At 40.7% G+C, this 21,567-nt stretch overlaps 2 protein-coding genes and 1 non-coding gene across 4 annotated transcripts; 1 reads left to right on the top strand and 2 right to left on the bottom strand.

The window, feature by feature from the left end:
• Positions 1-5,667: 5,667 nt before the first annotated feature.
• LOC135621265 (5S ribosomal RNA) lies at positions 5,668-5,784 on the bottom strand. Its single transcript, XR_010490488.1, has one exon. It is a non-coding gene; the product is annotated as a 5S ribosomal RNA (ribosomal RNA).
• Positions 5,785-10,171: 4,387 nt separating this feature from the next.
• Positions 10,172-14,283, top strand: LOC135619390 (actin-like). 2 transcript variants are annotated; one of them, XM_065121352.1, is made up of 5 exons: positions 10,172-10,392; positions 12,094-12,199; positions 12,446-12,839; positions 13,207-13,820; positions 13,931-14,283. In XM_065121352.1, exons 2-5 carry the CDS (start codon positions 12,140-12,142, stop codon positions 13,994-13,996), a joined length of 1,134 nt encoding a protein of 377 aa, XP_064977424.1. In that variant the 5' UTR covers positions 10,172-10,392; positions 12,094-12,139; the 3' UTR covers positions 13,997-14,283. The 2 variants fall into 2 exon arrangements, with proteins under 2 accessions (XP_064977424.1, XP_064977423.1); XM_065121351.1 differs by having other exon boundaries at positions 10,173-10,392; positions 12,131-12,199.
• A 1,179-nt stretch (positions 14,284-15,462) lies between these two features.
• On the bottom strand, positions 15,463-15,864 carry LOC103972881 (uncharacterized). The gene has a single exon (XM_009387263.3). The coding sequence runs from the start codon at positions 15,862-15,864 to the stop codon at positions 15,463-15,465; it is 402 nt and encodes a 133-aa protein (XP_009385538.1).
• Positions 15,865-21,567: the final 5,703 nt, after the last annotated feature.

Here is a 21,567-nt window from a genome sequence, read left to right as displayed (position 1 = left end):
GCGTAAACTGCAAAGAAGCTCGTTCATAAAAGCACGAAAAACAGTTCTGCAGAATCAAACGTAAACGTAAACTGTAATGTATGAAAATACGAATTTACGTCTGAATGCAGATTTGGAAGAACAGCACTTAGAACTTGTTCGTGAAAGCGTAGAGAGCAGTAGTGATGAGGGAGGTTTGCAGTAATGATAAAGTACTCGAAAATAAACGCAAACCAGAGATTTAGAGTGGTTCGGTCAGCCTTGACCTACTCCACTTTTGGCTTCCTCCACCGATGAGGTTGCCGACGTCAACTAGGTGCCTTCCTTCAATGGGCGAAGGCCAAACTGCCCTTTTACAATTTCTCTCCTTTTGACAGGCTTAGGAGACAACCTTTACAGACCTTTCTCTCCTCACTTTACAATTGAAAACTTGAAGAACAGAAGGAGGAGACTTAAAGGCTTTACAACACTTTTGAGCTCTTAGAATCACAGAAAAGATCAAGATTTCGGTGTAGGTCTGTATCTTTTCAGTGCTGAATGGGTGGGGTATTTATAGGCCCCAACCCAATTCAAAATTCGAGCTCAAAACGATCAAATCGATCAAATCCCAGAATTCTGGGATCAGGCGGTTGCACCTCTTGACTGGAGAGGTGGCACCGCCTGGCAGAGCTCGAAGACTGAGCTCAGGCGATTGCTTCTCTCTGCCAGAGCTCGAAGACTGAGCTCGATGGTTGCATCACCTGGCAGAGCTCGAAGACTGAGCTTGGTGATTGCATCACCTGGCAGAGCTCGAAACTGAGCTCGGTGGTTGCATCACCTGGCAGAGCTCCAAGCTGAGCTCAGGCTGATCCACCTCTCTGCCAGAGCTCGAAGACTGAGCTCGGTGATTGCATCACCTGGCAGAGCTCGAGACTGAGCTCAGGCTGATGCACCTCTCTGCCAGAGCTCGAAGACTGAGCTCAGTGGTTGCATCGCCTGGCAGAGCTCGAAACTTGAGCTCTGGCGGTGCTACCTCTTGGCAGAGGAGGTTGCACCGCCCAGTCTAGCTCGAAGACTGAGCTCTGGGCGGTTGCACCTCTCGGCTGGGGCGGTTGCACCTCCCAGCCTCGCAGCCCTGGCGGTTGCACCTCCTGGCTGGGGCGGTTGCACCTCCCAACCCCACAGCCCAGGCGGTTGCACCTCCTGGCTGGGGCGGTTGCACCTCCTGGTGCAATCAGGGTCCGAATGGTTCACTCCATTCGGCCCACTTTGAATCTTTTCAGGGGCCCAATTGCCCCAAGATTAAGCTAATGGGATCACCTCCCATTTTCATGCTTAATCATCATGCTAACTACGATTAACTCTAAGACAACTTCTGCAGCTTTGCTCCGATGCGTCAATCGCTTCTTCCGGCGAGTTTCCTGCCAACTTCCGTCGATCAACCGATAACCCTCGGTGATCCTTCTGCGGACATCCGGCATACTCCTGGACTTTGCGACGATCCACTTGGCGAGTTCCGACGAGCTTCGCTTGGCAAGCTTCTGGACTTCTCGGATCTGTTCTCGCTGAACCTCCGACGACCGTCCGAACTTCCGTCGAACTCTCGAACTCCCAACGTGATCATGATCTTGACTCCGGCGCAACACCTGCTGCTTGTCTTACTCTTATCGTAGTTAATCCTGCACACTTATCTCAACACATAGATTAGATAACAAATGACAATTGACTTCATCATCAAAATCCGAGATTCAACACTACTCTCGCCCAAGCACGCTTAACTTTGAAGTTCTGATGGGATCCGGTGCTTTAGTGCTGGTATGATCGCACTAGTTTTGTGTGCGTCATCCCTCGCCTTTGTGCACGTCGCGGACGGCGTATTGTCACGGACAAACTTCGAAACAGGATGTTTGATGTAATGCTTATGTATGTCCATGTCTTTTGGCATGTTCATGCCTTGTACAGCTTGTAGAGGCCAAAGGCTTTATAGTCCCATTTTAGTTTGGTTGGTGGCCTCTTTAGGCTCGTAAATAAAGGTTGTGTCATATGGGCACGTGCGAGAGATTTTCGATCTGTAATGGACCATTTTACCCTTTGTTGTGCCACTGTTCAGAGCTTGTAAAGTCTGTTTGTAATTTTCATTGTCTATGAAGTGTTTTTCGGAGATGTTTGCTTGTGGATCCCGATTGAGGCGTCCTCTCTAACCCGTTCTCTCTTTTGGTGGTCCTAAGGGACAATGAGAGGCTTCGGGGAGGCTGACCTTTGCGGACGGACATGCAAGGGTGCCGCACGACTTAGGCAAAACCAGCTAAGTCCGTGACAGATAGTATCAGAGCGGGACAAGCACTCATAGAAACACTTAGCATGCAAACGTGGGGGACTTAGCGGGGCTGCGTTGAGGGCAGTCAGCACACGCACGACCGTTTGGGGGAAAACGGGCATGGAGATGTAGGGAAAAGGAGTTGCGTAGAGGAGCGGGCATATGAGATTGGCATTCAGAGGAATGGCCAACCCTTCGCGCAAGTAGCACCACGAGAATAGGCAAGCTTGGATGAATGTGGAGCGCACAAAGGTTGTGATGGCTGAGTTTGAGCTATGGCTCAACGTTGACAACTATACTTGATGGTGCTCAAGGCAAGCGAGGCGCTTGGTAAATGATGAGACCATCCAAGGTGGAATGAGTTGCTCAACAACCAAAAGAGTTATGCAAAGCTCACAGAGGTGAGGGGAATTGCTAACTCGAAGAATTTGGTACTCATGCATGGGCTTGTATGCGGATGATGGAATGTTCACGGCCATCCCAAGGCGACCGAAACTCGGCACCATGGAGCATCGAAACTTTCTCTTCGGCATGCGAAGGATACGTCCGTAGGAGGCAGAAGTGTGCAACGAGTTCAGCATGTTGCTAGGCCTTGAGGGGTGCAGCGGGGACTGTATTGACGGGGAGTTGCAATCTAGCAAGTGCGTTTGCAGGAGGCAGAACAATGCACAGTTTGTTCAGCAGATCGGAGTAGTCCAAGGGGATGGTGGTCTCCGAAACGAAGAGAGATGTTGCTCCAACGGGATAGTTATCCAAGAGGGATAAGTCTCGGCTCTCCAGAGAGAGAATCATGTGGGATGGACCTCACATGTTGAGGAGGAGCACCTCAACAAACAACAACTCCACGAAGCTCGATGGACTGAGCAAGCGGCGAGGAGTCGTCGCATGATCTCGCTTGAGAGAATGCATTGGTGGATGCATTGCGAGATCAAGTGGGGGAGCGACCCAAAGCAACTTAAATGAAGGCACACTTGGAGTCGATGTGGAGATCGGACTCAAGGGAGGGCTGACCCATGGAATGGTGGGCGCGAGGGCCACCATCAACTCAATGTGAAAAACGAGGAGCGGAGCAACTTGGGTGTAACTATTAGGATCAAGAGCACTAAGAGGGGGGGGTGAATTAGTGCAGCAGAAATCTTTCAGCGATTTAAAAACGAAAGCTGCGTTCGTCCGATAAAAATGATTTCGATGTAAAAGCCGATTCTAAGATTACTTAAGATTAAGCGCAGTTTACGTCTAAGCACAGTTTACGTCTAAACTGAGTTTGCGTCTAAATACAGTTTTCGTCTAAACGCAGTTTTGCGTCTAAACACAGTTTTACGTCTAACCGCAGTTTTGCATCTAAACTCAGTTTTGCGTCTAAACTCAGTTTACGTCTAAACGCAGTTTTACGTCTAAACGCAGTTTGCGTCAAAAAGTAGTTTACGTCTAAAACATAGTTTTATGTCCAAACACAGTTTGCGCAGTTTGCGTCTAAACACAGTTTTGCGTCTAAACTCAGTTTACGTCTAAACGCAGTTTTACGTCTAAACGCAGTTTGCGTCTAAACGCAGTTTTACGTCTAAACGTAGTTTTACGTTTAAAAGAAGTTTACGTCTAAAACATAGTTTTATGTTTAAACATAGTTTGCGCAGTTTACGTTTAAACACAACTTTACGTCTAAACGCAGTTTGCGTCTAAACGTAGTTTTACGTCTAAACGTAGTTTGCGTCTAAAACAGTTTCAAAGTGATCTAAACTTAGAAGCTAGTTCATAAAAAGCGCAGAAGACAGTTTTGCAGAATCAAAACACAAACGTAAGCTGATCGTACGAAAAACACAGATTTACGTCTGAATGCAGATTCGAAAAGATCAGCACTTAGAACTTGTTCTTAAAGGCGCAGAGAGCAGTAGTTATATAGGAGGTTTGCAGTAATGATAAGGTACTCGAGATAAAAGCAAACCAGAGATTTAGAGTGGTTCGGTCAGTCTTGACCTACTCCACTTTTGGCTTCCTCCTCCGACGAGGTCACCGATGTCAACTAGCTGCCTTCCTTCAATGGGCGAAGGCCAACTGCCCTTTTACAGTTTCACTCCTTTTGATGGGCTCAGGAGACAACCCTTACAGAACCTTTCTCTCCTCACTTTTACAATTCAGAAGCTTAAAGAACAGAAGGAGGAGACTTAAAGGCTTTACAACAATTTTGAGCTCTTAGAATCACAGAAAGAATCAAGATTTCGGTGTAGGTCTATGTCATTTCTGTGCTGAATGGGTGGGGTATTTATAGGCTCCAACCCAGTTCAAATTTGGAGCTCAAAACGATCAAATCCCGAAATTCTGGGATCAGGCAGTTGCACCTCCTGACTAGAGAGGTTGCACCGCCTGGCAGAGCTCGGAGACTGAGCCCAAGCGGTTGCACCTCTCTGTCAGGGGCGGTTGCACCGCCTGAGTCTGGCTCGGAGACTGAGCCCCAGGCGATGCCACCTCTTGACTGAGGCGGTTGCACCTCTCTGCCAGAGCTCGAAGACCGAGCTTAGGCGGTGCTACCTCTCTGTCAGGGAGGTTGCACCGCCCAGTCTAGCTCGAAGACTGAGCTCAGGCGGTGCTACCTCTCTGTCAGGGAGGTTGCACCGCCCAGTCTAGCTCGAAGACTGAGCTCAGGCGGTTGCACCTCCTGGCTAGGGCGGTTGCACCACCCAGTCTCACTGGGAGACTTAGCCCAGGCGGTGCCACCTCCTGGCCTAGGCGGTTGCACCTCCTGGTGCAATCAGGGTCCGAATGGTTAGCTCCATTCGGCCCAATTTCAATCTTTTCAGGGGCCCAATTGCCCCAAGATTAAGCTAATGGGATCACCTCCCATTTTCCAACTTAATCAACGTGCTAACTATGATTAAATCTAAGACAATTTCTGTAGCTTTGCTCCGATGCGTCAATCGCTTCTTCCGGCGAACTTCTGTCGATCATCCGATGAACCCTCGGTGATTCTTCTGCGGACTTCCGGCAAACTCCTGGACTTTGGGACGATCCACTTGGCGAGTTCCGACGAGCTTCGCTTGGCAAGCTTCTGGACTTCTCGGATCTGTTCTCGCAGAACTTCCGACGACCGTCCGAACTTCCGTCGAACTCTCGAACTCCCAACGTGATCATGATCTTGACTCCGGCGCAACTCCTGCTGCTTGTCGCTCGGGGTGCAAAAAGGAGCGCAACACGAGGACTTCCCAAGGGGTCACTTTCGCTTAAGCACGCTTAACTTTAGAGTTCTGATGGGATCTAATGCTTTAGTGCTGGTATGATATCACTCGTTTTGTGTGCGTCGTCCCTCTCCTTTGTGCACGTCGCGGACAGCGTATCGACGACCGGAACCATCACCTCGGAGGCTACGGGAGAGGTTTTCATCGCTCGGGGTGCAAAAAGGAGTGCAACCGAGGACTTCCCAAGGGTCACCCATCCTAGTACTACCCTCGCCTAAGCACGCTTAACTTCGGAGTTCTAATGGGATCTGGTGCTTTAGTGCTGATATGATCACACTTATTTTGCATGCGTCGTCCCTCGCCTTTGTGCACGTCGCAGCGGCGAATCGATGACCGGAGCCCCTTGCTCGCCCCGAAACCTCTCGAACGATCTCAGAATCATTATTGTTGGCTCTCTCCGATGCCCACGAGGCCGACGGCATATCGGACATGGCAAGTGCGCGCCAAAACCATCAGGACTTTGTCGAACGAACTCGAAATCGCTATTGCGACCCCAATCCGGAAAGCTCTCTCCGAGCCCCACGAGACTGACAGTGTAGCGGTCACGGAAAATTCCGAACCCATCGCTCAGGGCGCAAAAAGGAGTGCAACATGAGGACTTCCAAAGGGGTCTCCTCCCATCCTAGTACTACTCTCGCCCAAGCATGCTTAACTTCGAAGTTTTGATGGGATCCGGTGCTGGTTGAACCATACCTGATCATATATTCAATTTTATGCTTAGTCATATGAATTGAATTGTATTTAGCCATATAGGCTAAGTCACGCTTGGCCATATTAGGCAATACTTTGCCACATAAGTTGGGACATGTATAACTATATGCATTGGATTCTATATGAGCTAGATTATACTTGACCATATGTGATGGGTCGTACCTAACCACATAGGTTGATTTGGCCAATTAACTTAACTCATGCTAGACCCCTAATTTGACCTCACTTATTAAATTAGATTTTAATATTTTAATTATTAAAAAGTAACTCAAATTCATGAATTTAAATAATTTAGATTCATGGTCTTAAATTTAAAACTAATTAATTTATAAAAATTCATACATAATTCTTAAAAAATAGATATATCTAATTCAATGAATTAGAACTATTATGTTAATCAAAAAATAAGAATTTAATAATTAAGTTAATCTACAAATTCATTTAAACTTAAGAGACTATTATAAATTAAATAATCATTCTAACATCATAAATTAATTATTATTATTTATTAATCATAAGATTTTAAATTAAAAATATTATTATGTATTATAAAATTCTAACAATCTTAATATTAAATATTTCAAAGTATGAATCAAAGTCCATAAAAAAAAAAAAGAGGATCCTACCTCTCCTCAAGGAATTATTTCTTTAATTCTTCTACTTCTAACCTAAACCAGGAAAAGAGGAGGAACCCTTATACTACACTATTATTTTATTATTATTTTACTTTTATACATAAAGATAGAATTATAATATTTATTTCTTATGGGTCACTGATAAAAAAAAAATTGAACAATTTATTTTCTAAAAATCATATCACTCATTAGAAAATAAATTAATTAATAAAAATATTAATTTATCTATGTAATTAAAAAAATTAATTTTAATTATTATTTTTAACTATACTACACACATAATAAAGTTAATAATTTATATAAAATAATATATTATTTATGATAATTAATTTACATTAAGGGAGAAAAATTATCAGTGAATACACTAATGTTTATGTTTTAAGTGTAGAAAAATTTGATCTTAATGAAGAATCATAAAGAATATGTGTCAGACATATTACTTGATCATTATAGGCAAATAAAATATAAAATTAGAATAAAGTACTTGAATGCGAATGCCACTTTTCAAGAAAACATAAAAATTGTCCAATACAATTCCACACGATCATTGGAAATGGTTGGTTGATTATTTGAATCCTCAAAATTTTTAGACAAATTCTTTCTATTCATGTCATAATTTCAGCTTATATTTAAAATATTTATTAGCTAATTATTGAATTATTCGTAGGAAATGATTTCAAGTAACTCGACTAATAGATCATATCAATGAGCCACACTTCAAATTTTGAATAATTGAAAGATGAAGAGATATGTTATTAAAGTATCTCATTGATTTTTTGTTATTATATTTGATACTAATATATATTTTTAATGTTAAACAAAACGCATAGGTAAGGAACCATCCAAGAAAGAGTTTTTTGAGTTAACACACAAGAACAAAAAGAGTAAGAAATGTTGTTGATGATCGTACAAAAGAAGTCATTGCATGAATAATTTATTATTGTTTCTGTTTATATATCATCAAATGATACTTATTTAAAATTATTATGCTGTTAATGTAGGAAAAATACAACGAGATGATTGTTAATCTACATACGGAATATTCATTCTCATTTATAAATAAAGATAGATATTTGAAAGAGTTTCGGGACAAAGAAAAGCATGGCCAAATAAAAGAAAATTGCATCGTGCACAAGATAGTCAAAAGCTATGTGCATAAAATTAAGGCAAAGATGAATGCAAAAGTGGGAGAGCAAAATGAAAGAGTTAGTCGACCAACAACAAAGTACGGAAAAGATGTTGAAAGATGCAGTGATTCAGTTAAGTGCTACTTCATCTACTCAAAAGGAATGTAACGAATATGTTAATTATTAATCATTAGATATAACTACGAAGTATTTTTATATTTCTATTCATGATTGGTTGGATTCTATTTGCTTTAAATATGCTTAAATGATTAGTTCTTCACCCATATATTTTAGGTGTTCGTGTCAGTATAAAATATGTAATCATGTTGTTTGTCTGTAATGCGAAAAAAAATTTCATATCAGAATCTGAAATCAAATAATAATATATCTAAAAAAATATTACGATACGTATCTTTCGTTATTATTTAGAAAAGAGCTACAAGCATATCATCATTGAATCTAAGATGTTAATATGTAAGAAGAACTAGATTCTTCTCTATTTTTTTTTTTTTTCTATTCTTCATAGGATCACTATAATTGATGGATTCAGAAACAGAGAGAAGATCTGTAATCTCTTCACTATGTTATGCACTCTTATGATGTTATATTTTTGTGATGTGTCCCTATAAGTTATAGGCGAGAGTAGAAGGTTTAGGATAAGTAATTAGGAAAGTTCTTTCAACAAAGACGTCTCCTAATAAATATTACTTTAATTAAATTTTTTTTATTAACTAATAATCATAATTAGAATATAATTATCTCTATATATCTTACATAATTAAATAGAACTTCCTTTCTGTCGTTATATTCTTTATATATATATATGATGCATATGGTTGAAGCATATAATTGATCCTTAATTGCTGCTACTTCTCAATCTTCGGTGTGTCGCTGTTGATGATCATATCTTACTTCCATCATGATCATTTATTGTAATTCTACACTGGGGTTCTGATAACAAAGTCTTAATTATGATGATTTTGATAATTCACAGTGACAATTTAAATTTAGGAAGCTTAAAGATCATATTCCCTATGAGCAACCTTGGCTTCTTTTCATTGATTTCGTGTGTTCCACTGTGTTTATCGAAGAGGAATGCCATGGAGCTTGTGCATCTTATTTTATATTCTTTTATTATCAACATAATGATTTATCTTTATGTAATTATATAATTATAATATCATGTAGCATGCAGAAGAGAATAATGTAGAAAGGAGTGCCGAAGACAACATAGTTTATATATATATATATATATATATATATATATATATATATATATATATATATATATTCTTTTATTGTCCACTTAACAATCTTTTGTAGGTTGCAAAAGACAATATAGTTTTTTTGTTTTTAAGATGATGCGGAGTTTGTGGTCGTATCAAATCTAATATTGATTTTTGGACAAAATGATATTTGACCTTGTGATTGTATTATCTTTAATATTGATGTGAATTTTTTTATTATTATTAAAAATTCTGGTATGATTTTCAAATTATTAAAAATTGATAGGTTGTCAAAAATTAAAAATTGATTCTCATTGTGTTATTTCTAATTAAATAAAAATTTTAGTGACATGTTAGTTTATCACTAAATTATTATCATCTTTTTATTTAATTAGAAATTAACGATGTATCTAAGTTATTACTATAATGTTTTCACCAAGATATCAGGTGACAAAATCGTCCATCACCAAATATTGTCACAAAAATATCATTTCATCAATTTATTTATTTATTTTTAGTGATATAATTTAAATTCATAAATAAATAAATAAATAAAAACTGTCACTAAAAATCATAATTTATTCTTGTTTCATCATTAAAATTTTTTTAATTACGGGACCCAAGTTGGTGACAACTCTCATTCCATCATTAAATCTCTTAGTGATAATTTATTTTTGTTTGTTTTTATGACAACTTTTATCCATTACCAATGATTATTTTTTGTTATAGTGGAGTTGCCACATTGAGGAATAAAGGAACAGTGGAATAGCATTATGCATCAATTTTTACCAATCCTGCCAAATATGGGCCTCCGATAGAAAGAAAGGATACTTTGTACTTTAAAAGACTAAAGACTCTGAGCCCAAACTAAAGACTAAAATACTTTGTGTTATCGGGTTCTCGGGTTCGGTTTCATGAGATGCTGAGCCGTCCAGCTGAAGCGGTTCGCTAACAGAAAGGACCGGGTCGTGTGGAGAGGGGGCGGAAGAACCGGGCGTCGTGCGCCACTCGTGGCCGCGCGCTAAACGGGCTTCCTACCATCCCTCCCTCTTCTAACTCCAAACCCCATCCCTCCCTTAAAACAAACGAGATCAAGCCATCGGTCGTAGGAGACAACCCCAGAGAGAGATCCCAAGAACAAGTTGGAGACCGATCCATCGTCTGGTCCGCCTGTCCATTTCTCGTGTGGTAAAGAACGAACATACTCGTCTAATTCTGTGCTGCTTTCTCTTGCTGCACATGTGTTTGTGCAAATAGCTGTGGTTTCTTACCAGTTTCTATTCTATCCATTTCTCGTATCTTGTTTTGTTCATCTGCTTTTTCTTATTCTTCTCTTCTTTAATTTAATTGCTCATCAAGTTACATTACAGTGAAGGCCATAAATTTTGTGTTTATCTGTTCTTGGTTACCTTTAGGAATTTGGGGATCATGACTGCTTTGTTCATCTGATTGTCGTGCTATATATTAGTTCAGTTTATTATTTCAGTATATTTAGCTTCTCTCAATCATCTTGGAAGATGATGATGGGGTTGACCTCGTTGGCGATTGCTACATTAACTATGTTCTTTATTTTCTGGATCTTAGTTGTCGGTAGAAATTTACCCTCAAAAGATTGTAGATTCAAATAAGGGTGTCTAGATTGCTGATCATTTTAAGGTTTTGTTTATTTCCAACTTGCAATATCTGGATTCCCTCATATCATATGTTGACATGCCCATGGTTGTTGATTGCTACGTTTGCCAAAGTATGTAGCAGTCCAACACTATGAGCCTTTTTAAAAGCCTGAAGAGACTTTTAACTCTATATAGATTGCTTCATTTTTTTACCTATAATTGGATGGGAGACTAGTGTTATTTGCCAAGCTGTGTTGTATTAATGCTTTTGAATGTGATTGTGTCATTGTTTAACTTTGAAATGTATTTTAAGCAACTTTTTTCTTACTTAAAAAGATGTTTTGTTGTAGCTGATGAAGTTATCCTGAAAGTAATTAGTATTGGGCACTCGACCTTACTAATGTACCAGAATCTTCATTACTTTTGAACATGTACCAGGACATAGGAAGCATCAGCACATAGGAAATAAATCAATGACTTGTTAATCTAACAAACTCTAATCTTGTCTCCATTATTGACCATATATATTGCAAATGTAAATCTGTTCTTTTTCATTTGGTGCCTGTCAGATATAAAGATGGCAGATGCTTGATTGTCTATTTTAGGTTGTCCTTCATCTTTAAAGGAAATGATGGAGTTGACTGCATTGGTGATTGTACATTTGCTGTGTTCTGTAATTTCTGGATCTAAGTTGTAGATAGAAATTTACCCTAAAAATAAAGATGCAAATATTGGTGATTGCCACAGAGTTTTGTCTATTGTGATATCAATACTTGGTTTGCCTCAAATCATGTATTTACATGCCAGCTTAAAGAATCAATTCCCTCATTTGCCAAATCATGAGGATGTTTGACCTTATATGCTGGGGTAATCTGTCCTGAAGAGACTTTTGTCTCCATATAATTCATTGCATTCTACTTACAATTGGATTGGAAATCAAGGTTATTTGCCAAGTCATGTTAAGTTTATTGCTTAAAATGTTCTTATGCTTTGTTTTTTAACCTTGAAATGTATTTTAAATAAATTGTCTTTTGTACCTGTGCTGTGGCTAGTAAAGTTGTTCTCAAAGTAATTAGTATTGAGCAGTAGAATTGTTACTACCACTGTACCAGTCTTGATTGCTTTCAAAGTTATACCAGGAAATACAAAGTGTCAGTCAATAGGAAATGAGTCAATGACTAATTAATATAACAATTCTTTGAACTTATATCCATTACTGGTTATATACATTCACATGTAATTCTCTTCTGTTTGTTCCTTTTTGTCTGATGGATAGTTCTTCATCTCAAGCTAGTATTCATCTTTCCTGTCAGAGATAGAAGATGGCAGATGGTGAAGATATTCAGCCTCTCGTATGTGACAATGGAACTGGAATGGTGAAGGTACAACCTGAAGATTGCTTTTTATGACATGTTTCCATAAATCTCAGGCTGTTTACTGTTCATACATTGTTCACGAAGATGATAATGATATAGTTCTGTTCTGAAGCTCTAAAATGCTTAAACCTAATGCTATTAACTTCATCTTTTGTCATCTAACCATTAGCCAATTTTGAATTTCTCAGAGAGCTTCTCCTCATAGTTCACTGTTGACTTAGCCTTTAAACATTGTGTGCTGTCATTCTTTAGGCTGGTTTTGCTGGAGATGATGCCCCAAGAGCTGTTTTCCCAAGCATTGTGGGACGACCACGTCATACTGGAGTGATGGTAGGCATGGGCCAGAAGGATGCATATGTAGGAGATGAGGCTCAATCTAAACGAGGCATTCTGACACTGAAATATCCGATTGAGCATGGCATTGTGAGCAATTGGGATGACATGGAGAAAATTTGGCACCATACTTTCTACAATGAGCTTCGTGTGGCACCAGAAGAACATCCTATTCTTCTTACTGAAGCACCTCTTAACCCCAAGGCCAATCGTGAGAAGATGACTCAAATCATGTTTGAGACCTTCAATGCTCCAGCTATGTATGTTGCAATCCAAGCTGTTCTGTCTCTTTATGCTAGTGGTCGAACAACAGGTAATCCAGTCATTCACCTTGATGAATCACTCTCTTGACCATCTCTAGTAGACATGTAAACATGTCTTTTTTTTTTAGGGAATTGGAATACCTGTGCATGTTCGTAAACCATGAACCCTGTTAACTTGGTGAACTTTTTTTAGTTGAAATAGCATCTCTTTTCAGTAAGTGCTTAGATTTGCTACTTATATTCAGCTATTCATGTATATGTCTACAAGCTGGATGATCTTTGTGATGCCTGAATATTAATTTAGGATTACATGATTTCTGCAGCATATATATATGGAAGGAATTTTTTTTTCTTTTGCATTATTGAATCACTAATGAAGAAGGAAAATTAAACTTGACTAATCACTGATATGCACAGGTATTGTGCTCGACTCTGGTGATGGTGTCAGCCATACAGTTCCAATATATGAAGGCTATGCACTTCCACATGCCATCCTTCGCCTCGACCTGGCAGGCCGTGACCTGACTGACGCTCTCATGAAGATCTTGACAGAGCGTGGCTACTCCTTCACCACCACGGCAGAGCGTGAAATCGTTCGTGACATCAAGGAAAAGCTGGCATACATTGCTCTTGACTATGAACAAGAGCTGGAGATGGCAAAGACCAGCTCATCTGTGGAGAAGAACTATGAGTTGCCTGATGGGCAGGTCATCACCATTGGTGCCGAGCGGTTCCGCTGCCCTGAAGTGCTCTTCCAGCCATCCATGATTGGGATGGAAGCTGCAGGCATACATGAGACCACATACAACTCCATCATGAAGTGTGATGTGGACATCAGAAAGGATTTATATGGAAACATTGTGCTGAGTGGAGGATCCACCATGTTCCCAGGCATTGCTGATAGGATGAGCAAGGAGATCACTGCACTGGCTCCAAGCAGCATGAAGATTAAGGTGGTTGCTCCCCCGGAAAGGAAGTACAGTGTTTGGATTGGAGGATCCATTTTGGCTTCTCTTAGCACATTCCAACAGGTGTATACCCTACTACTTGAAACCACATAATAGATGCTCATATCTGGTTATCTTGACAAAATCTTGCATTCTTGGAATCACTCTTGATGACAAGCTACTGTCCGTTGCAGATGTGGATTGCAAAGGCAGAGTATGATGAGTCTGGCCCTTCCATTGTGCACAGGAAATGCTTCTAAATCTTCTTCTACATGGGGAGTAGCAGAACAATAAGATGATGAAACAACACAACTGACATGAGAGAGTAGTTCAGTTTGGAATTTTACCTGGATGCTGTTCTTCCTCAACCAAATATTTGTCGGTCTCTCTCTCCTCTCTCCTTGGATGGATGTTATGACTTGCTTTGCTTGATTTTATTTTGATTCTGTACTCGAAGGATGGTCAATAATTCTGAACCAGATATCATTTTGAGTATGTTACCTTATTATTTTTGTTTAATAATTGCAATTGCCGGTGTTGTCTTTCACTTTGCTTATGGTTCTATTCAAATGTTGTTCATGCAAAAGGCTAGTCAGGAGGTCTGTTTATTATTATTATTATTATTATTATTATTATTACTATTACTATTATTGCCAATTTACATCTGAACTTCTCAAGTAAATAAATGAATAATTTATCTAAATCTGTTAAAGAATCATAACAAAACAGGCGGCTATATATGACTTTTTTGACACTTGAAGAACATAAGAAGGTCATCGATAATAAAATAATTTTTGTGATTTCCTAGCGACGAGCTATTCTTATTAGTCAACGAAGGATTCAACATTTTTATGGGGTTATCTTTTCGCAGAATCATGTACGAGGTGTCACAACTTGTAACAAATGTGAATTATCTGTGAGCTTCACCACCTCGGCCATGAACCGAGTCCACTTTTCAATAGCTAATGCCGAGGAGGCAGGTAGGCATGCACAAGTTCTGCTGCTTTGATCACTATCCAAGCCGAAAGGAAAAGAGAAGCAGATGCCATTCCCTTCTTTTCATAGTTTACACAATCCAACCTACATCAACGTATAATAGAGAGAGAGAGAGAGAGAGAGAGAGAGAGAGAGAGAGAGAAAAGTAAAAATTGCATCGGTTGACAACTTTTCTCTGCTTTCTTTTGGGTCCAATCATTGACATGTGTAGAAGGCCACTTGAAAGGAAAAGAGAAGCATTTCTCAATCCAAGTAAAGAAGGCCATATTGCGTAAGCCTTGTACACCTTTTTGGCTCAGGAAAAAGTTACACTCAGGGGTGCAAGGCGTTTAATGTGGACACCCAAGCATAGGTCATCCTCTTGTCTCTTCATGATCTATCTGCCTGGTAATGAATCAATTTGATCAGATCCTTCAGGCTCCCAGTGTGCGTTGATTCTTTTGTCTCCACTATCGATGACAAGTAATCTTCTCTTGGCCAGAAACTGTAGCTTCACAGAGAGATTGAGATCAAACTCTGCTATCTTAACCTTTGTTTTCATGCTCAAGTTAGAAGGCAATGATCAGTGATCCAGAACTAAGATACAAAACCAAGAGCAAAATGTTATTGACAACAGACGCTTCGCAAGTTCGTCTTATCGATTAACTACATGGATAGCTAATACTTCTTCTTCTTCTTCTTCTTCTTCCAGCTACGGAATCTGGGATACATGCATCCTGGTTCATCAGCGTCAACGGCTTAGTAGCGGGAACCAGCAGTCGTGGAAGTAGGACTGGTATGAGATCATGAACATGAGGAGCACCAAGACAAGCGCGACGCCCCAAGGGGAACCGCCGGCCCGGTGGAAGGAGTCCCTCTCCGGCAAGGGAATAAAGAAGGGCACCCTTAGCCGCTCATCGCTCGACAGCCAGTGGACGACCAGCAGCAGCACCAGCGGCGACATCATGAGCAGGAACTTGAGCTGGTCGAACAAGCTCTCGAACACCGACTCGTAGGCCATGTACCACGAGAGGCCTATGAACATGAAGAGCGTGAGGAGGAAGAGGCACAGGTGGAGCGGCAAGGGAGGAGACTGGGAGTGAGAGGAGTTGTAGTAGTAAGGACTATTCTGATAGTAGTAACCATTAGCCATACTCTCTCTCTCTCTCTCTCTTCTCCTCTACAAAATGCTATTACTTCCTCGTTATCTTCTATTCCAGATCGTTCTACAATGGAGGAGAGGAGAAGAGGACGGGTTCTTATAGAGCCAAGGCCCAAGTAAGCCACACGAATCAAGAGAGAAGAGAGAGAAAGAGAAACTGACCAATCCACCATTGACACGTACGACCGACCATGGCGCTCGGTGGGGAATCGAACGAAGCAAAGCTACAGGGAAAGATGGCCGGTGGTGGTCCAATACATTACCTCCTGCTTTTGAAGCGACAACACATCTTGAAACAAAGGCCTTCTCGTGGAACATGACAATGGAACAGACTTGAATCTTCCGCCACAAAACACAGCCATTGAATTGATCTGGCAATATTCGATTGTTGGCAAACACAAGTATCGATTACCTTTTCGATGAAACTGATGCTGATGAGATTAACAAAAATAAATCTGAAAACATCGAAACTGTAAACTAGATTTGGAACCAAAAGCAAACATGAAGAACTTCATGCAGGAAGAGGCAAAAGGGAGAGGAAGGAACAAGTGGTGGTTGATGCAGGAGAGGAGGTTGGCCTACCATAACTCAATGTGAAGGAAGGTTTGGGGCTGACAGTATCAGAGGGTTGAAAGACCTTACCTCACATAACAGGAGGTGAGACTTGTTCCTCGAGGGGAAAGCTGATCTAACCCCACAGTGTCCTGCACTTTTGGTCTAAGTGAAACTATTAACACCCAAAAGATTCCACTTTATCCTTTAATCCCAATTTAATCAAGGGAAACCAATAATTACAATCATCTATGAACGGGAATCCTAAACTTACGCGGTAATATCTCATTTACTTTACCAGCGGTGGGGCCCTTCCGGTCCCATATTATTCTTCGAATCATTAAACGGGTTAGGCGTCGTTCAACTGACGCCTGGAGGTCAGAATCTTAATTTAAAAAATAAAAATATCTCTTTTAAGGGTTTTTTTTGGGAGGAAGTGTCTCCTATTCTCAAAATTCTGTAACACTATTTTTTTTCTTTTTATATAACTAGAACACCCTCAGCCATCTGCCCGTCTTTTCTTCCTTATCCTAATAGACTTATCCATATGATGAATTGGTCTAGTTATAATATTTTTATATTATATTACAGTACTTTTAATAATATTAAAAAAAATTTAATATATTTTTTACTAATAACTTTCTTATAATTATAAAAAATAATTTAAATAATATAAAAAATTATAAACATAGTTTTTTCGATAAATTTATGAAAAAACTCGTAATTTTATGTTTTTCTTATTGAGTACCCTAAATTTAAAAAATTCTTATAGAGTATTATTTTTTTAGAAATAATTATTTTATCCATAACGATCATTGCCTTTCATTGTGCATCCACCCATACTTGATTGTTCCTTTATCCGCGCTTGGCCATACCTCTGCCTTATCGACCACTCCCCTTCGTCTTGGGCTTGGCCACCCGACACTTAGCAATCCCACTCACCAATCGTTGCTTACCCACTGTGGTCGATCATGCGACCCTCATCAGTTTCCCCTCTCCTTCCTTGGTTGCTTGTGCTTATGTACACGAAGTGGCAAGTAACGTCAATCGCTCCCTTGTGCACCTACTATTGAATCTCAGATTTTGATAATAAAATCAATTAATAAAGTTATGATCTAATCAATGTTTGAGTGACACAGGACTAACTTCGATCATGGAAAGACAAATCGATTGAAGCAGGAAGAATCAGACGTTGGGTCGGAGTGGATCATGTCAAAAGATTGGACGTCGGACTTAAGAACTGGTCGACGTGCCCGATGGACTTTGTGCCTGAGTTTGAGCATCAGGCTGAAGGATTGGACATTACACTAAGGAGATCGGATGTTGCGGAAGGTCAACATGTCGATTGGGTAATACGTCGAAGGAGAGGACGATATACCGAAGGATCGAACGAAGCGTCGGATGAACCAATGACATGTCAAACAACATAGGATTTGTGTTTGTAATCGGTCGTGTCTTGATCGAAGTAAGTTAGGTTGTAATTGAGTTGGTTTTGAGTGTAACCATGCCAACTTAATTAGGGACTAATTGAGCGTAAATCAAGGTTGAATTGAGCCTATTGAAAGCCTAATTCAATATTCTGAAGTTGGCCCAAGCGGTGGTACTGCCAGGTCAGGTGGTGGAACCACTTGTGAGACAATGTACATCTCCGAAAAACCCGAGTAGTGGTATTGCTCAAACTAGGCATTGGTACTGCCTAGTGTCAGTTTGGCAGGTGATGGTACCACCTAGGCTAGGTGGTGGTACCTGTTGAATCTCATATTTTGATGATAAAACTAATTGATAATGTTATAATCTAATCTACGTTTTGAGTGACATAGGACTAGCTTCGATCAAGAGAGACAAATTGATTAAAGCAGAAAGAATAAGAAGTTGGGCGAGAATTGAACACATTAGAAGATTGGACGTTAGACCGGAGGAATGGCCAATGTCTCGGTAGAAGGCTTTGTGCCATGAGTTCGGGCATCGAGCCAAGAAGATTGGACATTGCGCAAAGGAGATTAGATGTTGCAAGAAGGCAACATACCGATTGGGCAATACACCTAAGGAGAGGACGATGCATTGAAAGGTCGAACGAAGCGATGGATGAACCAATGACATGCTGGACAACTTAGTATTTTTACTTGTAATAATTTGTCTAGATCGAAGTAGTTTTTAGTTGTAATTAGGTTGGTTTAGAACGTAATTAGGCCAACTCAATTAGGAGCTAATTGGGTCCGAATTGGGGCTATTTTGGACCAAGAGAAAGGCCATTCAGTGACCCAAAAGTTGGGTCAGGCGGTAGCATCACCGATCCAAGTGGTGGCACTACTAGTTGCTTAGTCTCCGAGATAGCCTCTAAGACTATGTTAGGCAGTAGTATCGCCTAGTGTCAAACGGTAGTACCTCCCAGTGTCAGGCAGTGGTACCACCAGTCTGGGTGGTGGTACCACCTAGACACAGTCACCCATATTATGTCAGGTGGTGGTACTATCAGATTGGGCAATGGTATCGCCAGTACCCCGAAAATCGGGGATGAGACACTTTTAGGCTCCAAGTCTGAATCCAATTAGGTCCTTTAAATACCCCTCTCATCCTTGCTCAGATTACATAAGAACCGAGAACAAAAACAAGTGAAAATTCTATTGTAATATTATGAGAATTCTCCTTCTCTAGTCTAAGTGTGATTTCTGTTTAGAGAAGAGTGAGTGAGGGTATAAAGGTTCTCTTCTGAGCCTATCAAAAGGAGAATAGAGTTGTAAGGGTAGTTGGTCTTCGCCCATTGAAGAAAGATCATTAGTGGATATCGGTAGCCTCGACGGAAGAGGAATCGGGAGTGGATGTAGGTCACAACTATCGGACCACTATAAACTCGATTTGCATTTCTATTATTGTCATTTACTTGTTGAATCTCATATTTTGATGATGAAATCAATTGATAGTGTTTATGAGTTGATCTACGTTTTAAATGACGTAGGAAGCTTCGATCATGGAGAGACAATTAAAGAAGGAAGAATCATGTTGGGCCAGAGTGGAACATGTTAGAAGATTAGACGTCGAGCCGGAGGATCGGTCGACGTATCAGCAAAAAGCTTCAGGCCATGGGTTCGAGCATCGGGCTAAAAGGAGTGAAAATTATGCTAAGGAAATTGGAGTTATGGAGGTCAACTTGCCGATTGGGCAATAGGCTAAAAGAGAGGACGATGCACCGAAGAATCGAACGAAGCATCGATGAACCAATGATATGCCGGACAATATTTGATTCAAGCTTTGTAATAATTGTCTAGATCGAAGTAGGTTTTAAGTGTGTAGGATTAACTATAATAGTGATCAAGGCATAAAGCAAAATGATGTCCCGGAGTCAAGAATGAGACTTCATTGGGAGTTTGAGAGTTCGTCGGAAGTCCGGATGTTCTATCACGGACAAAGTTCTAAACAAGATGTTTAATATAATACTTATGTATGTCCATGTCTTTCTGTTTGTTCATGCTTTGCACAGCATGTAGAGGAATGGTTGAAGGCTTAACAACCTCATTTTAGTTGGGTTTGGTGGCCTTCTTAGCCTTGTAAATAAAGGTTATGTTATGTGGACACTTGTGAGAGATATTCGATTTGTAGTGGACCATTTTGACCCTTTATTATGTAACCGTTCAAAGCTTATAAAGCCTGTTTGTAATTTGCATTGTCTATGAAGTGTTTCCTAAAAGGTTTGCTTGTGGATCCCAAGTGAGGCGCTTTCTCTAACCCATTTTCTCTTTTGTAGGTCCTAAGGGACCATGGGAGGTTTTGGGGAGGCTGACCTTTGTGGACGAACACGCAAAGGTGCCACACAACTTGGGCAAAACTAGTTAAGTCCATGACATATGGTATCAGAGTGGGACAAGCGCACATAGAAACACTTGGCATGCAAATGTGGGGGACCTAGCGGAGCTGTGTTGAGGGCAATCAGCACACGCGCGACCATTTAGAGGAAAACATACATAGAGATATAGGGAAAATGAGTCGCTCGGAGGAGCAAGCATATGAGATTGGCATTCAGAGGAATGACCAACCCTTTGCGCAAGAGACACTACGAGAACAAGCAAGCTTGGAAGAATGCGTAGCGCACAAAGGTTGGGATGGTTGAGTTCGAGCTATGGCTCGACGTTGACAAATATACTTAATGGTACTCAAGGCAAGCGAGACGCTTGGTAAAGGATGAGACCATGCAAGGTGGAACGAGTAGCTTAGCGATCAAAAGAGTTGTGCAAAGCTCACAAAGGTAAGGGGAATTGCTAACTCGAAGAATTCGGTACTCATGCATGGGCTTGTATGCGGATGATGAAATATTCGCAGCCATCCCAAGGCGACCAAAACTCAGCATTATAGAGCATTGAAGCTCTCTCTTCAGCATGAAAAGGATACGTATGTAGGAGGTTGAAGTGTGTAGTGAGTTCAGCATGTTGCTAGGCCTTGAGTGGTGCAGCAAGGGCTATATTGACGTAGAGTCACAATCTAGCAAGTGCGTTTGCAGGAGGTAGAACAATGCACAGTTTGTTCAGCAAATTGGAGTAGTCTAAGGGGATAGTGGTCTCTGAAACATTCAGAGAGAAAGAAACGAAGAGAGATGTTACTCCAACAGGACAGATATCCAGGAGGGATAGGTCCCGGTTCTCCAGAGGGAGAATCATGGACAATAGACCGCATATGTTGAGGAGAAGTACCTCAAAAACAATAATTCCACGAAGCTCAATGGATCGAGCGAGCGATGAGGAGTCATCGCATGATCTCACAAGAGATAATGCATTAGTGGATGCATTATGAGTTCAAGTGGGGGAGTGACCCAAAGCAATACAAATGAAAGCACACTTGGAATCGATATGGAGATCAGACTCAAGGGAGGGCTGACCTGTGGAATAGTAGGCGTGAGAGCCACCATCAACTTAATACAAAACAAGGAGTGGAGTAACTTGGGTATAACTTGGCAAAGTACCCAAGCCGCATAAAGGGAGTTGACATAGAAGATGGAACATGGAGCGGAGGCACAAAACTTTCCTTGGACAGGGGTCAAGGACATGAACTCTTGCAGAGCCAAGAGCAAGACCATGTTGTTCCATGGGTCCTTCATTCTGATGGAGTGGACTCATCTTGCTATTAGGATCAAGAGCACTAAGACGGGGGGGG

This window comes from Musa acuminata, chromosome BXJ2-8 (assembly GCF_036884655.1).
Source record: "Musa acuminata AAA Group cultivar baxijiao chromosome BXJ2-8, Cavendish_Baxijiao_AAA, whole genome shotgun sequence".
Classification (NCBI taxonomy): Eukaryota; Viridiplantae; Streptophyta; class Magnoliopsida; order Zingiberales; family Musaceae; genus Musa; species Musa acuminata.
The sequence above is the reverse complement of the archived record's forward strand: the minus strand, read 5'-3'. Positions and strand labels throughout refer to the sequence as shown.

Excerpts from the sequence above, each read along its gene's own strand:
- LOC103972881 (XM_009387263.3), bottom strand. The coding sequence starts at position 15,864 with ATGGCTAATGGTTACTACTATCAGAATAGTCCTTACTACTACAACTCC.
- LOC135619390 (XM_065121352.1), top strand. The coding sequence starts at position 12,140 with ATGGCAGATGGTGAAGATATTCAGCCTCTCGTATGTGACAATGGAACT. Across the intron at positions 12,200-12,445 it reads ATGGAACTGGAATGGTGAAG|GCTGGTTTTGCTGGAGATGA; the intron begins GTACAACCTGAA and ends GTCATTCTTTAG. Across the intron at positions 12,840-13,206 it reads TGCTAGTGGTCGAACAACAG|GTATTGTGCTCGACTCTGGT; the intron begins GTAATCCAGTCA and ends TGATATGCACAG.